General features: G+C 47.4%; 1 protein-coding gene across 3 annotated transcripts in view; it reads right to left on the reverse strand.

Moving 5' to 3' along the window:
- The window catches only part of LRCH4 (leucine rich repeats and calponin homology domain containing 4), a 1,212,507-nt gene that overhangs the window by 143,657 nt on the left and 1,052,981 nt on the right, over positions 1 to 15,869 (reverse strand). For all 3 annotated transcript variants that reach the window (XM_069645103.1, XM_069645112.1, XM_069645094.1), the window contains one exon: positions 5,138 to 5,215. In XM_069645103.1, coding sequence (XP_069501204.1) covers positions 5,138 to 5,215 — 78 coding nt within the window. The remainder of the gene's footprint in view (positions 1 to 5,137; positions 5,216 to 15,869) is intronic.

Genomic DNA, 15,869 nt, shown 5'->3' on the forward strand with positions numbered 1-15,869 from the left:
AGTCTGGAGTGTATGGGACTGAAATATGTTTTGGCGCAAAGTGGTAAACATTTTGCTTTACTGGCCATCCTGACAGAGTCCTTAGTGTTTTTGGTGAGAGGGGCAAACCCTCGTAGAAATAGGACAAGGTAGGTTTTCCTTTTATTTTCCATTACAAATTAAGGTCTTTGCCAACAAACATGCCACCACTCTGTCAGACTCGTACTTCTGCACCCTTACATATGGTGCCATAGAGGGAAGCTGAAACACTTGAAAAAATTGTGGTGTCCCTAAAACACGTCGTTTCTTCCCCCGACCCCATGTTAATAGTAGTCAAAGAGTCACAAGGGGAAGAGGTTCAGTTAATAGTCTCCCCAATCAAGCCCATCTATACAGTAAAACAATTGCTCCTTGCCAAACTAAAAATCCCAATATCCCAACAGAAATTCCTTTTTTAAAGGAAGGCCATTAGCTGGCGTAGCTCGACTATCCGATTTTTCAATTGAGCCCAACTAGAAGTTAAATCTTGGCCAAATCACTAAATCCTCCCGCCAATTGGGAGCCTAGGTATAACACCAAGTTTAAAGAAGTCCACACAGGTAACTTCTAGGGAACCAATACAAACCCCTACCTTGTCGGATAGTTTGCAGCCAGATTCTGAAGGGAAGTTAAGAGTCAAAGAGACCCCTCAGATGGAATCTTGTAGACTCCTCGAAACCGAAGAACTTACTCGTAAGTTTGAAGAAATTATTTTCTTTGAAACACCTATGTTTTCTTCTTCCAACTTAATGCCCCTAAGGAGTGCAATCGGATGAAAATCAACCACCGAGTTGGAACTCTCCCAGATTCCAGGCCTCACCATGAGTACCTTAAAGGCTCTGCTAGAACTTCTCTTAACCTACTAGGTAGAAGCAGAAGCCAGGTGCTAAGAGAACATATTAAGGTTAACAGCAGCCCAACAAAGACCCATCCTCCTGCATAGAATCTTACAGCCTTAGAGGGAAGGGGACGATTTAGGAAGATTCTTGCTAAGTTTTGAATGCCTGGCCCAACGGTTTTGTTGTTAAAAACCTGTTATCTAGTACCCTTGTTAAAGGGGGACCTACAGTCATCCTACCAGAGCCACAAACCGCTGGGAGTTGCATTTTACAATGACGAACAGGAAGTGTTACTCAGAGTAGGACAGACTGAAAATGTAACACATTTTGGGAAATTAAAATAAACACAGGTGAGACTCCTGTGGAGTTGTGGGCCACAATTCAAAACACCCTGTCGCAATGGCCAAGGAAGAACACCCTCCCTGAGGTGTTGTAAGGTTTAGCCCCCGAAACAGCTTATTAATAGCCTACCACCCCCTCTACAGAGACCCATTTTATAAATGAACAAGCCCAGCTTACTTATGGCAATAGAAACCACACAAAATCAAGCAGAAGCTAATAAAGAGCTCATGGTTTTATATAAGTCAGACAATTGGAGGAAGGAGATAAAATCAGGTCCCCAAAGTAATTTTCATACTGAAACAAAGATATAGATTAGAGAAAATATTAATGAGGGTTTTCCAAAAATTCATTAAATGGTAACCCGGGAATCAGAGACGGAGGAAAGACAACAAATGGGGACGAAAGACAAGGGATCTCTAGAAATGAAAGAAACCAGTGTCCCTACAAATTCCCCAATTGTTTGCTTCCCTTGTGGAGAAAAAGGGCATTTAGCTAGACAGTGTCCTTCCAGTAGGAAAGATGAACCAATGGAAATAGGTTGTATGCCGAGAAGAATGAGGGGATCCAGAGTACCAAAGTGATATAGACATTGAAACTACCAACAGTTACTGTCAGTCTACCCATTTCAAAACTCACAAACCCGTCACCGATAACAAAGTGAGTATCGGCTTTGGTCTATTCAGGGAGCAAGCAGACAGCCGTAAGGGGTGATTTAGTCAATGTGGACAAAATGAAAAACAGGAAACTTATTAAGGTCACGTGTGTACATGGGGCCCAGGAAGTATAACCATAGAACTCCCATGGTTATATCAAATTCGAGGGTCAAGAGACCCTAATAAATGTTGACATCCTTACCAGACTACCAGAAGAGACCATTATTGGAATAGACTTCCCAAAGTTTGTTGAAATTATGGGGAAACAAAACTCAAACCGATAGCAGTTTATTCTTCGCTAGAGACATGGGAAGAGGTCTCCCCTAGTAGTATAACTATATGAAATTGGGATACCAGTCTAAGCCCCCCCCCCCATGTCAAAATCTAGAGGGAGAAACCAGGGGAAGGGTATGTGACGAATCCCAGGGTATTGTCACTGCTCCCATGAGTGGAGCTCCTTCCTATGAGGCCAGGGATGTTAGGCTGCTACCTGATAGTCCTCCTGGGGGTGGTACTCAGCGGGCGAATCTCATGGGGACGGAAACCCTCCATGGGATTAGTGACGATAGCCTTGGGCAAATGCAGAATTCACTGCCTACCTTATTGTCCCCTCTGTCCTTTAACCCCACTCAGTCCTCCTTTGGTCCCTCACACCTCTATGAATTTCAGTGAGGTAGAGGTTTTCATTAATCTTATTGGGACAAGGAAGAGTGAGGTTTACCCAGGCAGAATACAAATCATCACCGACATGAAGAAGAGCAGACAGAGAGGCAAAAGCCCCCTGTGGAACCAACATACGCGATCGACCTTACAAGAAGTAGCTTCAATGATAAAAAGAAAGAAATGACTACATACAGCGTCAAGCCAGCCCTCGAGAAGCGAGGGACCAGGCACCGGTTCCGTGGCAAGGTACCCGAAAGCAAGAACACGACATGCAGTTGAGGAGAGAAGTGCCTCCCCAAGAGGTCCATGCAACAGGGACCTGGCTGGTGAGGAAGAGAAGGGAAATTCGACCGGCGTAAGCAAAGCGAGAAGGAGTATGCACTTAGCCAGGGACACGAAGGAGAGTCAACGCTGCAAAGCTGACAAAGACCGAACTCCGACCGTGGCAGCAACACAGAAACCCTGCTCTACTTCCAGGAAAGACCGGAGACCACACCAAGACTACCAAAAGGTAGGGAAAGGGTTGCAACGGCTAGTGGGGCACAAAGGGAGACGAATGGATTAAAACGGCACATAAATACATTGTGAGAAGCAATAACGAAAGAGTTATACAGTTTGAGAGGAACTTTGTGAATAAGCATATATGGAATAGTACCTGGCAGGAGAGTCCTCGAGGTCTGTTCAATTGGACGTTGGGTGAACCAGGGACCGAAGTCCCACTGAAACAGGAAACAAGTGTCTGGGACCCATATGGAATCAGGGAAGCCCTGCCACATAAGTACAGAGAGGTCAAAGACCCACACCAGCACAAAGACACATACAAAGAAGCAGCGGTGGCCAAGAGGAACCTCAAGAGAAAATAGAGGGACCTGGAACTCCGAGAAGAGAGAAACAAGCAGCAGAACAAATCAGGGACACAGCCCTGAGGGATATGGGGCCGTAGCAAAAGAGGAAAAGAACAGCAAGGAACTGGCACAAGGGGTCAGGGACCCTTTCCCAAAGAGAGAAACACTTACTAGAACTCTAAAATGTACAATCAAGTCTGACAGGATAGTGAAGCATACTTGATACCACGTTGGTGAACTGTAGATACTTGGATTGTGAAACAGAAGGCCACAGTCAGGTCTGGCAGGATAGTGAACCAGACCAGAGGTTACGTTTATAAGCTAAAGCAAGGTCAGAGAAATACGTTCCCCCTTTTTGTCCAGGAACAGTATTTTGCATACTTTGGAACAAATATTTAAGAACAGAACCTTAAAGCTAAAGATTCGCTAACAAGAGTTTCTTTTCAGGCATTGAGCCCTTGAAACTATGGTCCTCATTATAAGTTTGCCGGTCCGGTAACAGCGGTGCCGTTGTTACCGGACCGGCAAACTATGAGTTCTGCCGGCACCCGCGAGCAGAACATCTCGGATGCATCGGCTCCATTCCCGAATGGTGCCGGTGCATCCAATCTCCCCAATTCCATTGAGCCATATGGGGGTCAGATGGGAATGGGGACTAATATTTTCCGGCGCCCGTTAATGGGCAATTACCGGGTCCGCCGGGGCTGTAATGCCCCGGTAATTGCCCATTCCCGGGTGTCAAAAAAAAATGACTCCGGTTTTACGGGCACGGCTACTGCCAGAGTCATAATGAGGCCCTATATCCAGAAACAGGTGGGCTTCCTTCTGGATTAGGAAGACACCCACATTTTTCATTAGTAAGTCTAGAGCGTAAGGGAATGGAAATAGGTTTTGACACAGGACAGTGGACATTTTACTCTACTGGACATCCTGGTAGAGTCCTTAGTGTTTTTTTGAGGTAGGGCAATCCCTCGTAGTAATAGGGCAAGGTAGGTTTTCATTTTATTTTCTATTACAAATAAAAGTCTTTGCCAACAAACATGCCACCACTGTGTCAGAATCGTACTTTTTCACCCTTACAGAAGGACCCCAGCACCATACCGATACAGGCCAAATACTGGTTGGATTTGCACCTCGCTACACGAGCAGGTTCAACACAAGATACAGGACGCCTGACTGTGTCTCCCTCAACAAAGGAATGTTAGGCTTCCAGGATATTGGCACCCTAGGCAAAGTCCATATTTACCTTAAAATCCCAATCAACAAAAGAGGAATCACTGATCGTACACTTTCACCAAAAATGAGAAGCACCACTTTAAATCAGATTCTAGCAAAATCTTTGAAAGGTCTGGCAGCTAAATGCAGTTGTAGTTTTACTCTTTAGATATGCACTTAAATTAACTTGTAGGCACTTCACTTTGTCGATTTACATTGAAATTTGAGTGTTTGTACGGATCCTGGACATGGATGCGCCAACCTGGAGTAAAGACCGACGAGGCAGTCGGCAAAGTGCTAAAGGATATTCTTGCACTAAAGTACCACAAATTCAATGCAATGCAGAATCTGCTCCACTGTTGACAGAGATTGCTTAAGATGAATAAATTACTCTGTAGGCAAGGTCATCATTCTAGACCACTCCACACACAACACATTAATTCCATTACCGTATTCCAAACAGCGCTTTGGAGAGATTGAGAAATACAAACAATTGATGAAGAAACAGGATGAGCTGATGCAGGAGACAGAAAGCAAAATAAAACAAAATAATGCATCTCACCTCAGGAACACCAATCCTGCGGCAGGCCTCAAGAAAATTCTCAACATTTCTCCTGCTCTTGATTATATTCAGTTTTGGCTGCCAGAAAAGAAAGAACATTAATGTAAAGAACCTCTCTACAAGTTATTACGGAATGTATTGAGCACGGACCTAGCTTTGGGAAGCAAAAGAACGCTTGACAAATCATAGCTGAAAGTACACAGTGAGGGGAGAAGATCGCAAGGAATCAATACAGGGGAGATGGGAGGTAACAGGGAGGTTGGGCAATTTGGGAGCAATGGATCAGCAGGCAATTAGGGGAGAAAACATGTGATCGCACAACGGCCAGGTTAGGTGGGGAGTGGACAGGGTCTTGATCTAGATATTAAGGATGAGCCATTATTTGAAGGAGGTTTACGAGCTCTCCTGAAATGTTGAAGCAAGGGGGATGAGTCTGGTGTTGACAGGGAGAAAGTTCCAGAGTTTGAGGGTGCAGACAGAGAAGACCTTTTTTGGTTGTTTCCTATCTACACCAGCAGAGTTCAAGCCACGTCCTGGCTTCTTGGGATCGTAGGCAGCTTTGGGACTGGATTGCGACAGCCTTGCAAATGATGGGGTCAGACTTTCCTTTACTGCTGCTGTCCCCTGGGCCCAATTTACCCTCAGAGCACAAATCTCTCCATTGGGACAATCTTTACTGTGGAGCGTTGCACTGCAAGTCCCTTGGGTATGACGTTGACAGATACCTCTCCTTCAAACAGCACATAGCAAGGAGGACAAACGGCTTGGTACCAACATTCTCTCCTTCAGAAAATCAAGCCCTTCATCACAGAAAACAATTTCAGATTTGCTGTGCAAGCCCTGGTCCACTCCCACCTGGGTGGTGGCAACACCCTTTTGGAAGGCCTTTCAGAGACTACCCTGGCGGCCCTGAGACATGTCCTGCATGCTGCAGCATGACTCAAAGGACCAATACACCCAAATCCTCATCAAATTGAACTGGCTCCTGCTGCAAGCCAGTATCATCTTCAAGTCCTGCTGTATCATCTACAAGGCTGTCAGTCTTCACGTTACCTCACTGAGAAATGGAGCCTCTCCGGAGGCCTACGATTCACCAGAAGTAAGGACATTTGCAGACTTGAACTGCGCAGGAAGGAAAAAAAACAAAGACAGTCCTTCTCGGTCTACACCCCAAGACTCTAGAACATCCTCCACATCAGCATCCGACTCGCACCCTCACTTCTACAGTTCAGGAAGGGGCTCAAGGCACTCTTCTTCAAAGAATGGCTCCTCCCTACACTGTCCACTCCCCCCACCATAACTGAGATTGGGTAATCTGATCCCCACATTTTCCTCCCCTGGTTACTTGTAGATCATTTTGCTGACAATTCCTACCCTGCTCTTAGATCCCACTCCCTTGTTTCTCTGCTCCCTAACCTTTTCTTTCCCCTAGGATTGCAAAGCACGCTGTTGCTTTCCAAAGCGCGGATCGCGCTTAATAAATAACCTAAGAATAATAATAAAAGGGGGTTAGTCTCGCCACAGGGACCTACATGACCATTATAGAGGGTCTCTTCATGCAATACTATTTGCACTTTAAATAGGGGCCCTAATTGAGAGCCCTGTTTTGTCTGCCTGTACATACTGTAATTCACTGATAGCAATGCAGTAGATTAGCCAAACACTTGTCTCCTCATCTCCTACCAAAGTTGTGCATTTTCAATTTATTAGCTCTCAGTTTCCTTAGGAGAATCACTGTTGAGGTAAAACTTGAGGCAATCGCCTTAATTTCGATTGGGTAATAATAGTAATGTATGCAAATATGTCCTATGTAAAGACCATTAGATTAAAGCACTATATAAAAAACTAATTATTATTTGTTGTAAGAATTGACCAATCTCCTGAGGTTTGCTAATGCAGACATGCCAAGTAAGCGGTCAAGAATGCTGTACTTGTACACAAGCTTCAACTTTGGGCAGAATAAACTGATAATGTTGCTAATTTAAACGTGGTTTCCAGTGATGTGGCAGATCTCTCTCAATTACAATACATGTGCTGCCTGCAAAGTTCAGATTCACTTAAACAACGGGAATGAAGTTGAAAAAATGTGTCATCTTATTCAACCAAACTAAAGCAATAATAATTTGTGTCCTTAATGCGGGAGCCACCCCCGCTTGTAAGTTCTGTATTATAAAAGGTGCTATTAACCCATTAATGGTACTCTATTTATCAACCTTGGAAAGGAAAAGAGTACATTGAACTTACAAATTGGCTGGACCCATGTCAGTGGCTATCACTTAAAACTTCAGTATGGCAGCCAGGCCCAAGTCATACTCGCAATGAAGTTCTTTCATCTAAAAATGTCCTTCCTGCTGTAAATTTACTAGTTTATGGGACCGAGGAGGCAAAGAGTAGGAATAGTGAGCATAAGACTGAGCTTTTAAGTTCACCAGTAAAAGAAATCTGTGCACCCCACTGCAATCCTGCTGCCGGTCAAAGAAATACTGAATTTCACAGAGCAACATTCTAGCCTAAAATGGGAACGGCATGGGTGTTACAAGTTAAATAGAAGGACAAGTTGGTTCATTGAAAGTGCTAGTGAGGGATTAGTACAGGGATGTAGTGGGTGAGGGCTTTGATACATTGTAAACTTAGGAATCTTTCTGCACGTCCCAATCATTACCAAAAGATCCAGGGGCATTACACCATTGGGCTAGTTTCTGGGATTAAATTCTGAGCCATTTCTGAAGCTACCTGCTAACCTTCAGAGCCATTGTGAGCAGGACAATGCAGATGATGAATAGAGTGTGCACAATTACTTTCTGTTATCAGCTGGCCTGTTCTTGTGACAATTAAAGCAAGTAAAACAAAGATCACTTTTTAAGATTAGCTTAAACCTATGAGGTCTGCTACTGTGAGGTTACAAATAAGTATTGACTTTTAATTAATCATTTATAGCGTGCTTAATACCGGAGACCAGTTTCTAAGCGCGGGACCGGGATTCGCACCGGTGTTGCTCTGCGTTGTCTTGCTTACAAAACAAATGCGTTGTCCCTGACCCACCCCCCTGGCCCTCCCTTCTATGTGGATATCATATGTTCTTAACAAGTATAACCCAGGCTTAGAGGAGAATTTAAGCTCAACACGCTTATCTTTGAGGCAAGAAAATGCTGAGCAGCACAGGTTTCAAATCTGGTCCCGTGCTAAGAGGCTAGACCCCGGCATAAAGGGCAATATAAGAAACTAATTTAATTTTGTTTGTACCCGATTGTTTTACTAACAGTAAACTGGAAGTTTGACATTCTCTATAACACGAGCCCTTTTAACAATTTCTTTTAGAGTGGGGATCATCTTTATTGTAGCGTAGCATAAAACGCGTCTGCAAAAAGTCTTTTTTCCGCCCTCTATTCTCCCCACAATATAAAGGCACAAGCATTTATGCCAGCATGACATTTTCATGCAGGTGCAAATAATTTGGTTTCTTTTGGCATCCGTCTACTTTTTACACCAGCTATAAGCACATAGATTCAAAAGAAATGCATAGCAAATATTGCCTGCATAAACAGCAGCTGCTATTTACTCAATTTGCACTAAAAGGGAAAAAAACCTAAGTATAGTCAATGACGCCGTCATTTACATATTAGTTTTACATTTCATAGTTCACGTGATTAAAATTGTATGTAGGGACCGCTTTGTGCTGAAGCGCAAACATAACTGGTCAGATACATGCATGCAATTTATGCTTTTAAATAAAATAACACTGCGTTTCTTTAAGTTCTAAATGCACAATGTTATCATTTTGCATTCTAGGACTTGTAGTTTTCCATTCAGGATATGGAAAATGGAGGCACAAAGATATGCTGTTGGCTTAACATTTTTCTATAAGTATTTAAAAATTGTCAGGTTGCTTACGTCTTTTTTAAGTAAACACTAAGACAGTATAATTTTAGTACTTGAAAGATAAAATGTAAACATTTGTGCCAAGTAGAGCTCAGAATATATGTAGTCAAGTGCCTAAATTGCAGAGTGGGCTAAAATTCTTGGGTCACTGCTTAACCAAAGAGTGTGACCCTGGGCAAATTATTTAATCTCACTGTGTTTCAACTGCAACGAGGAGCCCTTAGAAGTGATTAGGTTTACACTATTAAAAAACACTGCTTTACAATGGGGACCATTTCATGATTTTAGGAACAGACTGGGGCCTCGTCTGGTTCCTCCATTAGTGGCCCGTGGCGGTCGCTTAGAATTTTGTTATTGTTTCAGTGACCCTCCTTCTGTTCCCATATCCCTTAGTGTGATAGGCAGAAAGATAATCTCATCAGCCATTCACTACAGCAGAGATTATAGTATAGACTGGCCAGGGGAGGCTCGCCCATAATGGGCGAGTAAGCGACAACCTCCCAGAACCCCCGTCCATTATGTAGGAGCTGCTTTTAAACTGTGAAAGGGAAACATGGTTTCCCTTTTGACAGCTTCTTTTCCCAAGCATGACTATCCAATGGACTGTGGCGTTGGGCCTTTAAGGGTACGCACGCAACGGGGTGACGTTCACTCCGTCGCGTGCGCTGTTAAATAAACGGGGCGTTCCCAGTGACGACACAATCACCGGGGAGCCCACACTGGTAACACCGCTGTCTCCGTGTCTCTGTGTCACGGGGGGGGTGGGGGGCTCACGGACGGCGGCATCCGGAGACCGCCAACAGTGGCGACGAGTGCCGGGATCACTTCCTGGAACAGGCGGAGACATTCGCTGGGAGCGTAGATGATCCTACTTGAACGCTCCAGCGAACTCTGACCGCGGAGAAGGAAGAGACACACGCGGCCGGCGGCCATCTTGATGAATAGGCCTCGGAGACTCACGGCTTCATAACGAAGCGTCGGTGAGCCATCCGGACATAATTTTTGGATATTTCAGGGGCGGACAGTCGCTGGAGACAACACGTGTCAATTTCAGAATGATTCATTGACATTTTCACTGTTTTTCACCGAGTAGATGGGTAAGACTCTATGGGAAGCCTGCTGAATGCACTAGGGGTCTCCCCCCCTGCTCAATTCTTGGACACTTCATTGTCTGCATGCTGGCTGGAGTGATACATCTGCGAGGAGTGCGCCTGGTGAGAGGCAGAATTCAAACCATCTCTAGAGGCTGACTGCTGGTGGTGAGTTGCGGCCCCATCACTTATATCTTCTGGGGTGCCTGTGCGCTATCCACCATGAGTCAGGCTGCTGCTGCTGCTGCTGCTGCTGCGCCTCCGCCTGCTCCCCCGCTGAAACCACCTGGGTCCCTACAGCCAATGCCTGAGTTTGATACCTCGGGTGCTCCATCAAGCTTGGGACAGAGGTGGAAGATGTGGATGGATAGGCTTGAGATGTACTTCAGGGCCACGATGGAGACAAGCGACGACAGCAAGCTGGCCACTCTCCTGTACTCTGCTGGCCCAGCAGTGCATGAGATATTTCTGTCCCTGCAGCCGGCGGATGGGTTGTTTGCGGCGGCAAAGGATGCACTCCATAATCATTTTCTGCCAATGGCCAACGCAGATTATGAATGTTTTCTCATGGGAACGGCTCGACAGAAGGATGACGAGACTCTGGATGTGTTCTATGGGCGGCTGCGGAGACTGGCGGCGGCATGTGCGTGGAAAGACCCTGAAGTCATGATTTGCAACCAACACATTCAGGGGTGTGTCTCTGGGAAACTGAGGCGCCAGATAGTGCGCGAGCCTGGCATCACCCTTCCTCGCATCCTAGAACTGGGAAGGTGCCACGAAGTGTCGGAATTGCGGGCGACCAGAATGGAAGCTGGTGCCCGCCCAGGCAAGGTGGAGGTCTGCGCGGTCGGAAGAGGCCGTGGAGCGAGGCGCCCCATGAACACTCAGAGCCCGCGCCCGCCTGGGACGACTTCCTCGTGCCCAAAGTGTGGGTACGATCTCCCGCACCCAGCTGAATGCCCTGCGACTGGGGTTAAGTGCGGTAGGTGCGGAGACGCGGACCACTTCGCCAGGATGTGCAGATCTGCAGCTCCCAAGATAGTGCCTAGGGGGCCTGTTCGAGCCGGTTTCTTCCGACCCCAAAGGACGTCCAACGTTGCTCAGGTGGACCAGGGTGACGAAGGGGCCCCTCAGGAAGGGGAGGAGGAGGAAGAGGAAGAGGACGAGGAAAACGTCTTCTTCGTGTCCAGTGTGAGCATGCTGAAATCCCGCTCCAAGAGACAGCCCAGGTGCAACGTGCTTGTCAATGGAGACTCTGTACCAATGCTAGTGGACACCGGTGCGTCCGTGAATGTGAGGGCTAGACAGCACTATGATACCATGCAGGCCCTGCCCACGCTGACCGCACCGAGAGCACGCATATTCGCTTTCGGCGGCGATCAGCCCCTTCCTCTGGACGGCGTATTCGTGGCTGATGTTCAATATGGTGACTCACACATCCGGGCCAGATTCTATGTCACACCGGTGAGCGACAACACCCTGCTTTGCTGTGCTGCGGCGCTGGGAATTGTCACATTCGCATACTCAGTGTACTTAGACGACATTCAGGTGCTCTTGGCCAAACACAGCTCCCTGTTTGAAGGCATTGGACAGTTGGTGGGTGAGCCGGTCCGGCTCCACATCGATGAGTCGATCCAACCAGTGGCGCTGAAGCACCGGCGAGTTCCTTTTCATCTCAGGGATCTGGTGGATCGAGAACTGAACAATCTGGTGGGGCTGGACATCATTGAAAAGGTTGAGGGCCCCACCCCGTGGGTGTCTCCCATTGTCATCGCGCGCAAGCCTAAACAGCCAGATGCGGTGAGGATCTGTGTGGACATGCGACTCCCCAATAAGGCCATAAAGAGGGAGCAACACTTGACCCCTACCATCGATGACATCATAGCTGAACTGCAAGGGGCGAGGTTCTTTTCCAAACTGGACCTGAGAGCAGGCTATCATCAGGTGGTCCTGCACCCCGAGTCCCGCTACATCACAACCTTTACCACTCATCGAGGTCTTTACCGATACAAGAGGTTGAGTTTTGGGGTGTCTTCCGCGGCGGAGGTTTTCCAAAACATTATAAGAGGGGCACTAGCGGATCTGGATGGAGTCATTAATATTAGCGACGACATCTTGGTGTATGCCAGGTCGGAGACGGAGCATCTGGCACGCCTGGCCAAGACCTTTGAACGCCTGCGCTCGCTGGGACTCACCCTGCACAAGGACAAGTGTGAATTTCTGAAAACAACGATCGAATTCTTTGGGTTCGTGTTTAAGGCGGATGGGGTGTCGCCGGACCCCCGCAAAGTGAGGGACATAAAGGAGGCGCGTCCGCCAGAGAATGTTGCGGAGGTGAGGAGCTTCTTGGGCATGGTCACTTACTGTGGCCGTTTCATCAGGAACCTGGCGTCCCGCTCAGAGCCGTTGAGATCGCTCACAAAGAAGGACACCACCTGGCAGTGGGGCCCCCTTGAGCAGGCGGCATTCGACGACATCAGAGGTGCCTTGGCGGAGGACGACACCATGGCGCTCTTCGATCCGAGCCTGCAGACAGAGATCGTGGTGGACGCCAGCCCATATGGACTGGGGGCAGTGCTTACACAAGTGGGGAATGACCAGGAGATTCGACCCATAGCATACGCCAGTAAGGCGCTCTCCGACACCGAGCAAAGGTACTCCCAGATTGAGAGGGAAGCCCTGGCGGTGCTGTGGGGTTGCAGACATTTTCGCCTCTACATTCTGGGGCGCCCCGTGACTGTGGTCACGGACCACAAGCCATTGTTGCCGATCATGGCGGGCTCATCATCCAGTCCACCAGTTAGAGTAGAGCGCTGGATGCTCGCCCTGCTCGAGTATGGAGTGTCGTTGACATATCGTCCAACAACGTGGCAGACTACCTATCTCAGCACCCAAGAGGGGACTCGCAGGAGTCTGCATCAGCGGAAGAGGCCGACGAACATGTGCGTCTGGTCGTGGAGACGGCCACCCCAAACTCCATGCAGGTGGAAGAACTCGAGGTTGCGTCAAAAGGCGACGAATGTTTCGCCATCCTGAGGGAAGCCATGCAGAGAGGTACCTGGAAGGCGGTACTGGAGGCCGTGGAACGCAGGACATGTGAAGCCAGAGTGGCCCTTGAGCAGTTATGGAGAGTGAAAGAAGAACTGACATTCTCAGAGTCGGGGCTGCTACTGAGGGGTGAGAGGATCGTGGTGCCCCAGGCCAAAGTTGCACAGGTCATCGCCTTGGCGCACCAGGGTCACCAAGGGGCGCCCAAAACCAAAGCTTGCCTCCGCCAGAAGGTGTGGTTCCCGGAACTCGAGCGGAAGGTGGAAGCATTTGTGGCGTTGTGCGTATGGTGCCAGGCTGCGGCACGGGCCCAGCGGGAACCGTCCATTGAAGCGATGCCCAGAGGGACCCGGCCATGGGAAGTAGTGCACGCAGACTCCGGGTCCACGTCGAGAGGCACTCACTTCCTAGTTGTGGTGGACGAGTGGTCTAGATACCCGGAGGTCGAGTTCATAGAGTCCGTCACATTTGAGAACGTGGTGGTGGCGCTGGAGAAGATTTTCGCCACCCGTGGCCTGCCCTCTGTGCTATGCTCCGACAACGGGGCACCGTTCCAAGGCGAGAGTTTTGCCGAGCTCATGAGGGAGTATGGCATTCAACACCGGCGGGTAACCCCACTGTGGCCCCGGGCCAACGGGGAGGCAGAGCGCATGATGCGCACCCTCAACAAAGTGTTCAGGATCGCCCATGGAAAGGGAAGGTATTCTCTACAGTGGTGGGAATTTAAAAACCATTCAAAACTATTTCAAAAGTCAATGACTATTTCCCTTCCAGAACAAAGACTAACCCAGGGGCAGGACACTTGACAGAGGTTCAACCACCAGTAAGAGAGAGCGAAGGGAGACGTAAAGCTTTGCACCCAATGCTTTCCTATGGAGGACAGTGGGAAGTTGGAACGACAGGCACAGGTATACTTACTTACCCCCCCACTCTGATTTTCCCGAGGGGTCAATATGGATTTCTGTTGGTAGCTGGGAGCGTGGTCTTGCATCCTTTGTTTAGGTGAGAGGAGAGTAGGGGTTGCAGGTTTGAGTGCTTCTTCCGGGCTGGTGCAACTGCAAGATGCAAGCCCAGTTGATGAGGAAATGCAGACTTTTGCAATGCAGACATCTTCAGGGCACTTCACAAGATAGAGGAAGCAGAGTGCCAGCAACGATCACCGTTTGCAGGAGATGACAGGCGTCCTTCCAGTTGCGATCAAAGAAGCAGCACCAAGAGAGGTTTCCCTTCATGCTAGAGAAGGCAATTCATGGGACAAGCGGGCGAACATCAAAGTTCTGGGCTTGAACATGGAATGGCAAAGATTCTGGTGAGGTAGCCCACAAGGGAGCTGGTCAGTCCACCAGGCAGTCCACAGACACTTCCAAAGGCTCATGGGGCGTGCAAACTTGAGAAGACGTTGAGACTAGTTGGTTCTTCTAGTACAAGGGTCGAAGCACCCATGAGGGTCTTCTGAGATCAGAAAGAGGAGCAGGGTATCACAGGGACAAACACCGGAAAGGACGCTGGCGCATTGCAGATGTCATTCTCGGGTCGTCAATGAGCTGCTCTTCTTTGAAGGATTCTTGGCTCCAATGTAGATCGATAGAACGGCTGCACGAGTCCTCCTTTAATCCAAAACTGGAGCTGACAGCAAATCCAAACCCACCAATGGCAAGGATTCTGCACCATTCACATAGCCAGCAGGTGTCCAATTACGGACAATAACAGGCTCTACATATGCCCCAGCAGCAGACTTTCTGGCACCAAGGATATTGAGTGGGACTAGACAGATTCAACCCCCTTCCTGTGGCACACAACCACACAAATGATCAGTTTCCCACAATAGCAGCAGCTTTGCCGGGTAGGTGCATGACCGTATAATGGATTTCCTCACCTGGGAACAATATGGCCACGCAACACGTGAAAATCTTGTGGCACAGCGTTTTTAGGGCACTATGCACGTTTTGTAGCCAAATGTGGTAAACAAAAATGTGCACATAAAAAAAGCAAAAACAGTACTAATGTGTAAAAAGTAAGGGGCATACAAAAGTTTCTCCATTGTACTGCACTGTAACGTGCTGTGTGCAATGTAAAAATACAAGAATTCAAAAGTGAAACCAAGTTTCTCAGTACTGACAGTCTGAAGTACTAGTAAGTTTCCCCATAACAAATTAGCAAAATGGAAGGGAGGTTGAGGGGTCAGTAATGCCAGGGGGACAAATTTTAGATGATTGTTCAAAATCATCTAAAGATAAATGCCATTTTATTAAATTATAAAATGTATCAAATGCCTCACTATCCCTACTCTGACGAGGACTTCCGTGCCAAACAAAACTAAAAGGAAACACTAAACACAGTATGTCTGGTCCTCACACTTAAACATCAATTACACAAAGAAAATATATGGCAATTCAAATAACAATGATATTCACAGTTTCTTGATAACCACTTAGTAACCTAGGTGAACTCCCTTCCCCAGGATTCAAGGTAAATTCAGCTCCACTGTTCAACAAAAAGAAACAAGGAAATCCATGTAGATAGTAGAGTCTCAATTTAATTCTTGATGTTCAATGTCAAGGTACAGTTTTGTTAACATACGTTCCAACAGCTTTTCTTCTTGGTGTAATAAGGACTTTCTGTTTCTTCAAAATAGCGTCAATGTTATTCCCAGCCACAATGCTTTGCCACCATTTCCAGTTATCCAAGAAGACTTGCCACAGTTCAAAAGAAAT

Source organism: Ambystoma mexicanum, chromosome 1p (genome assembly GCF_040938575.1).
Source record: "Ambystoma mexicanum isolate Mex_15411 chromosome 1p, UKY_AmexF1_1, whole genome shotgun sequence".
NCBI classification, from domain to species: domain Eukaryota; kingdom Metazoa; phylum Chordata; class Amphibia; order Caudata; family Ambystomatidae; genus Ambystoma; species Ambystoma mexicanum.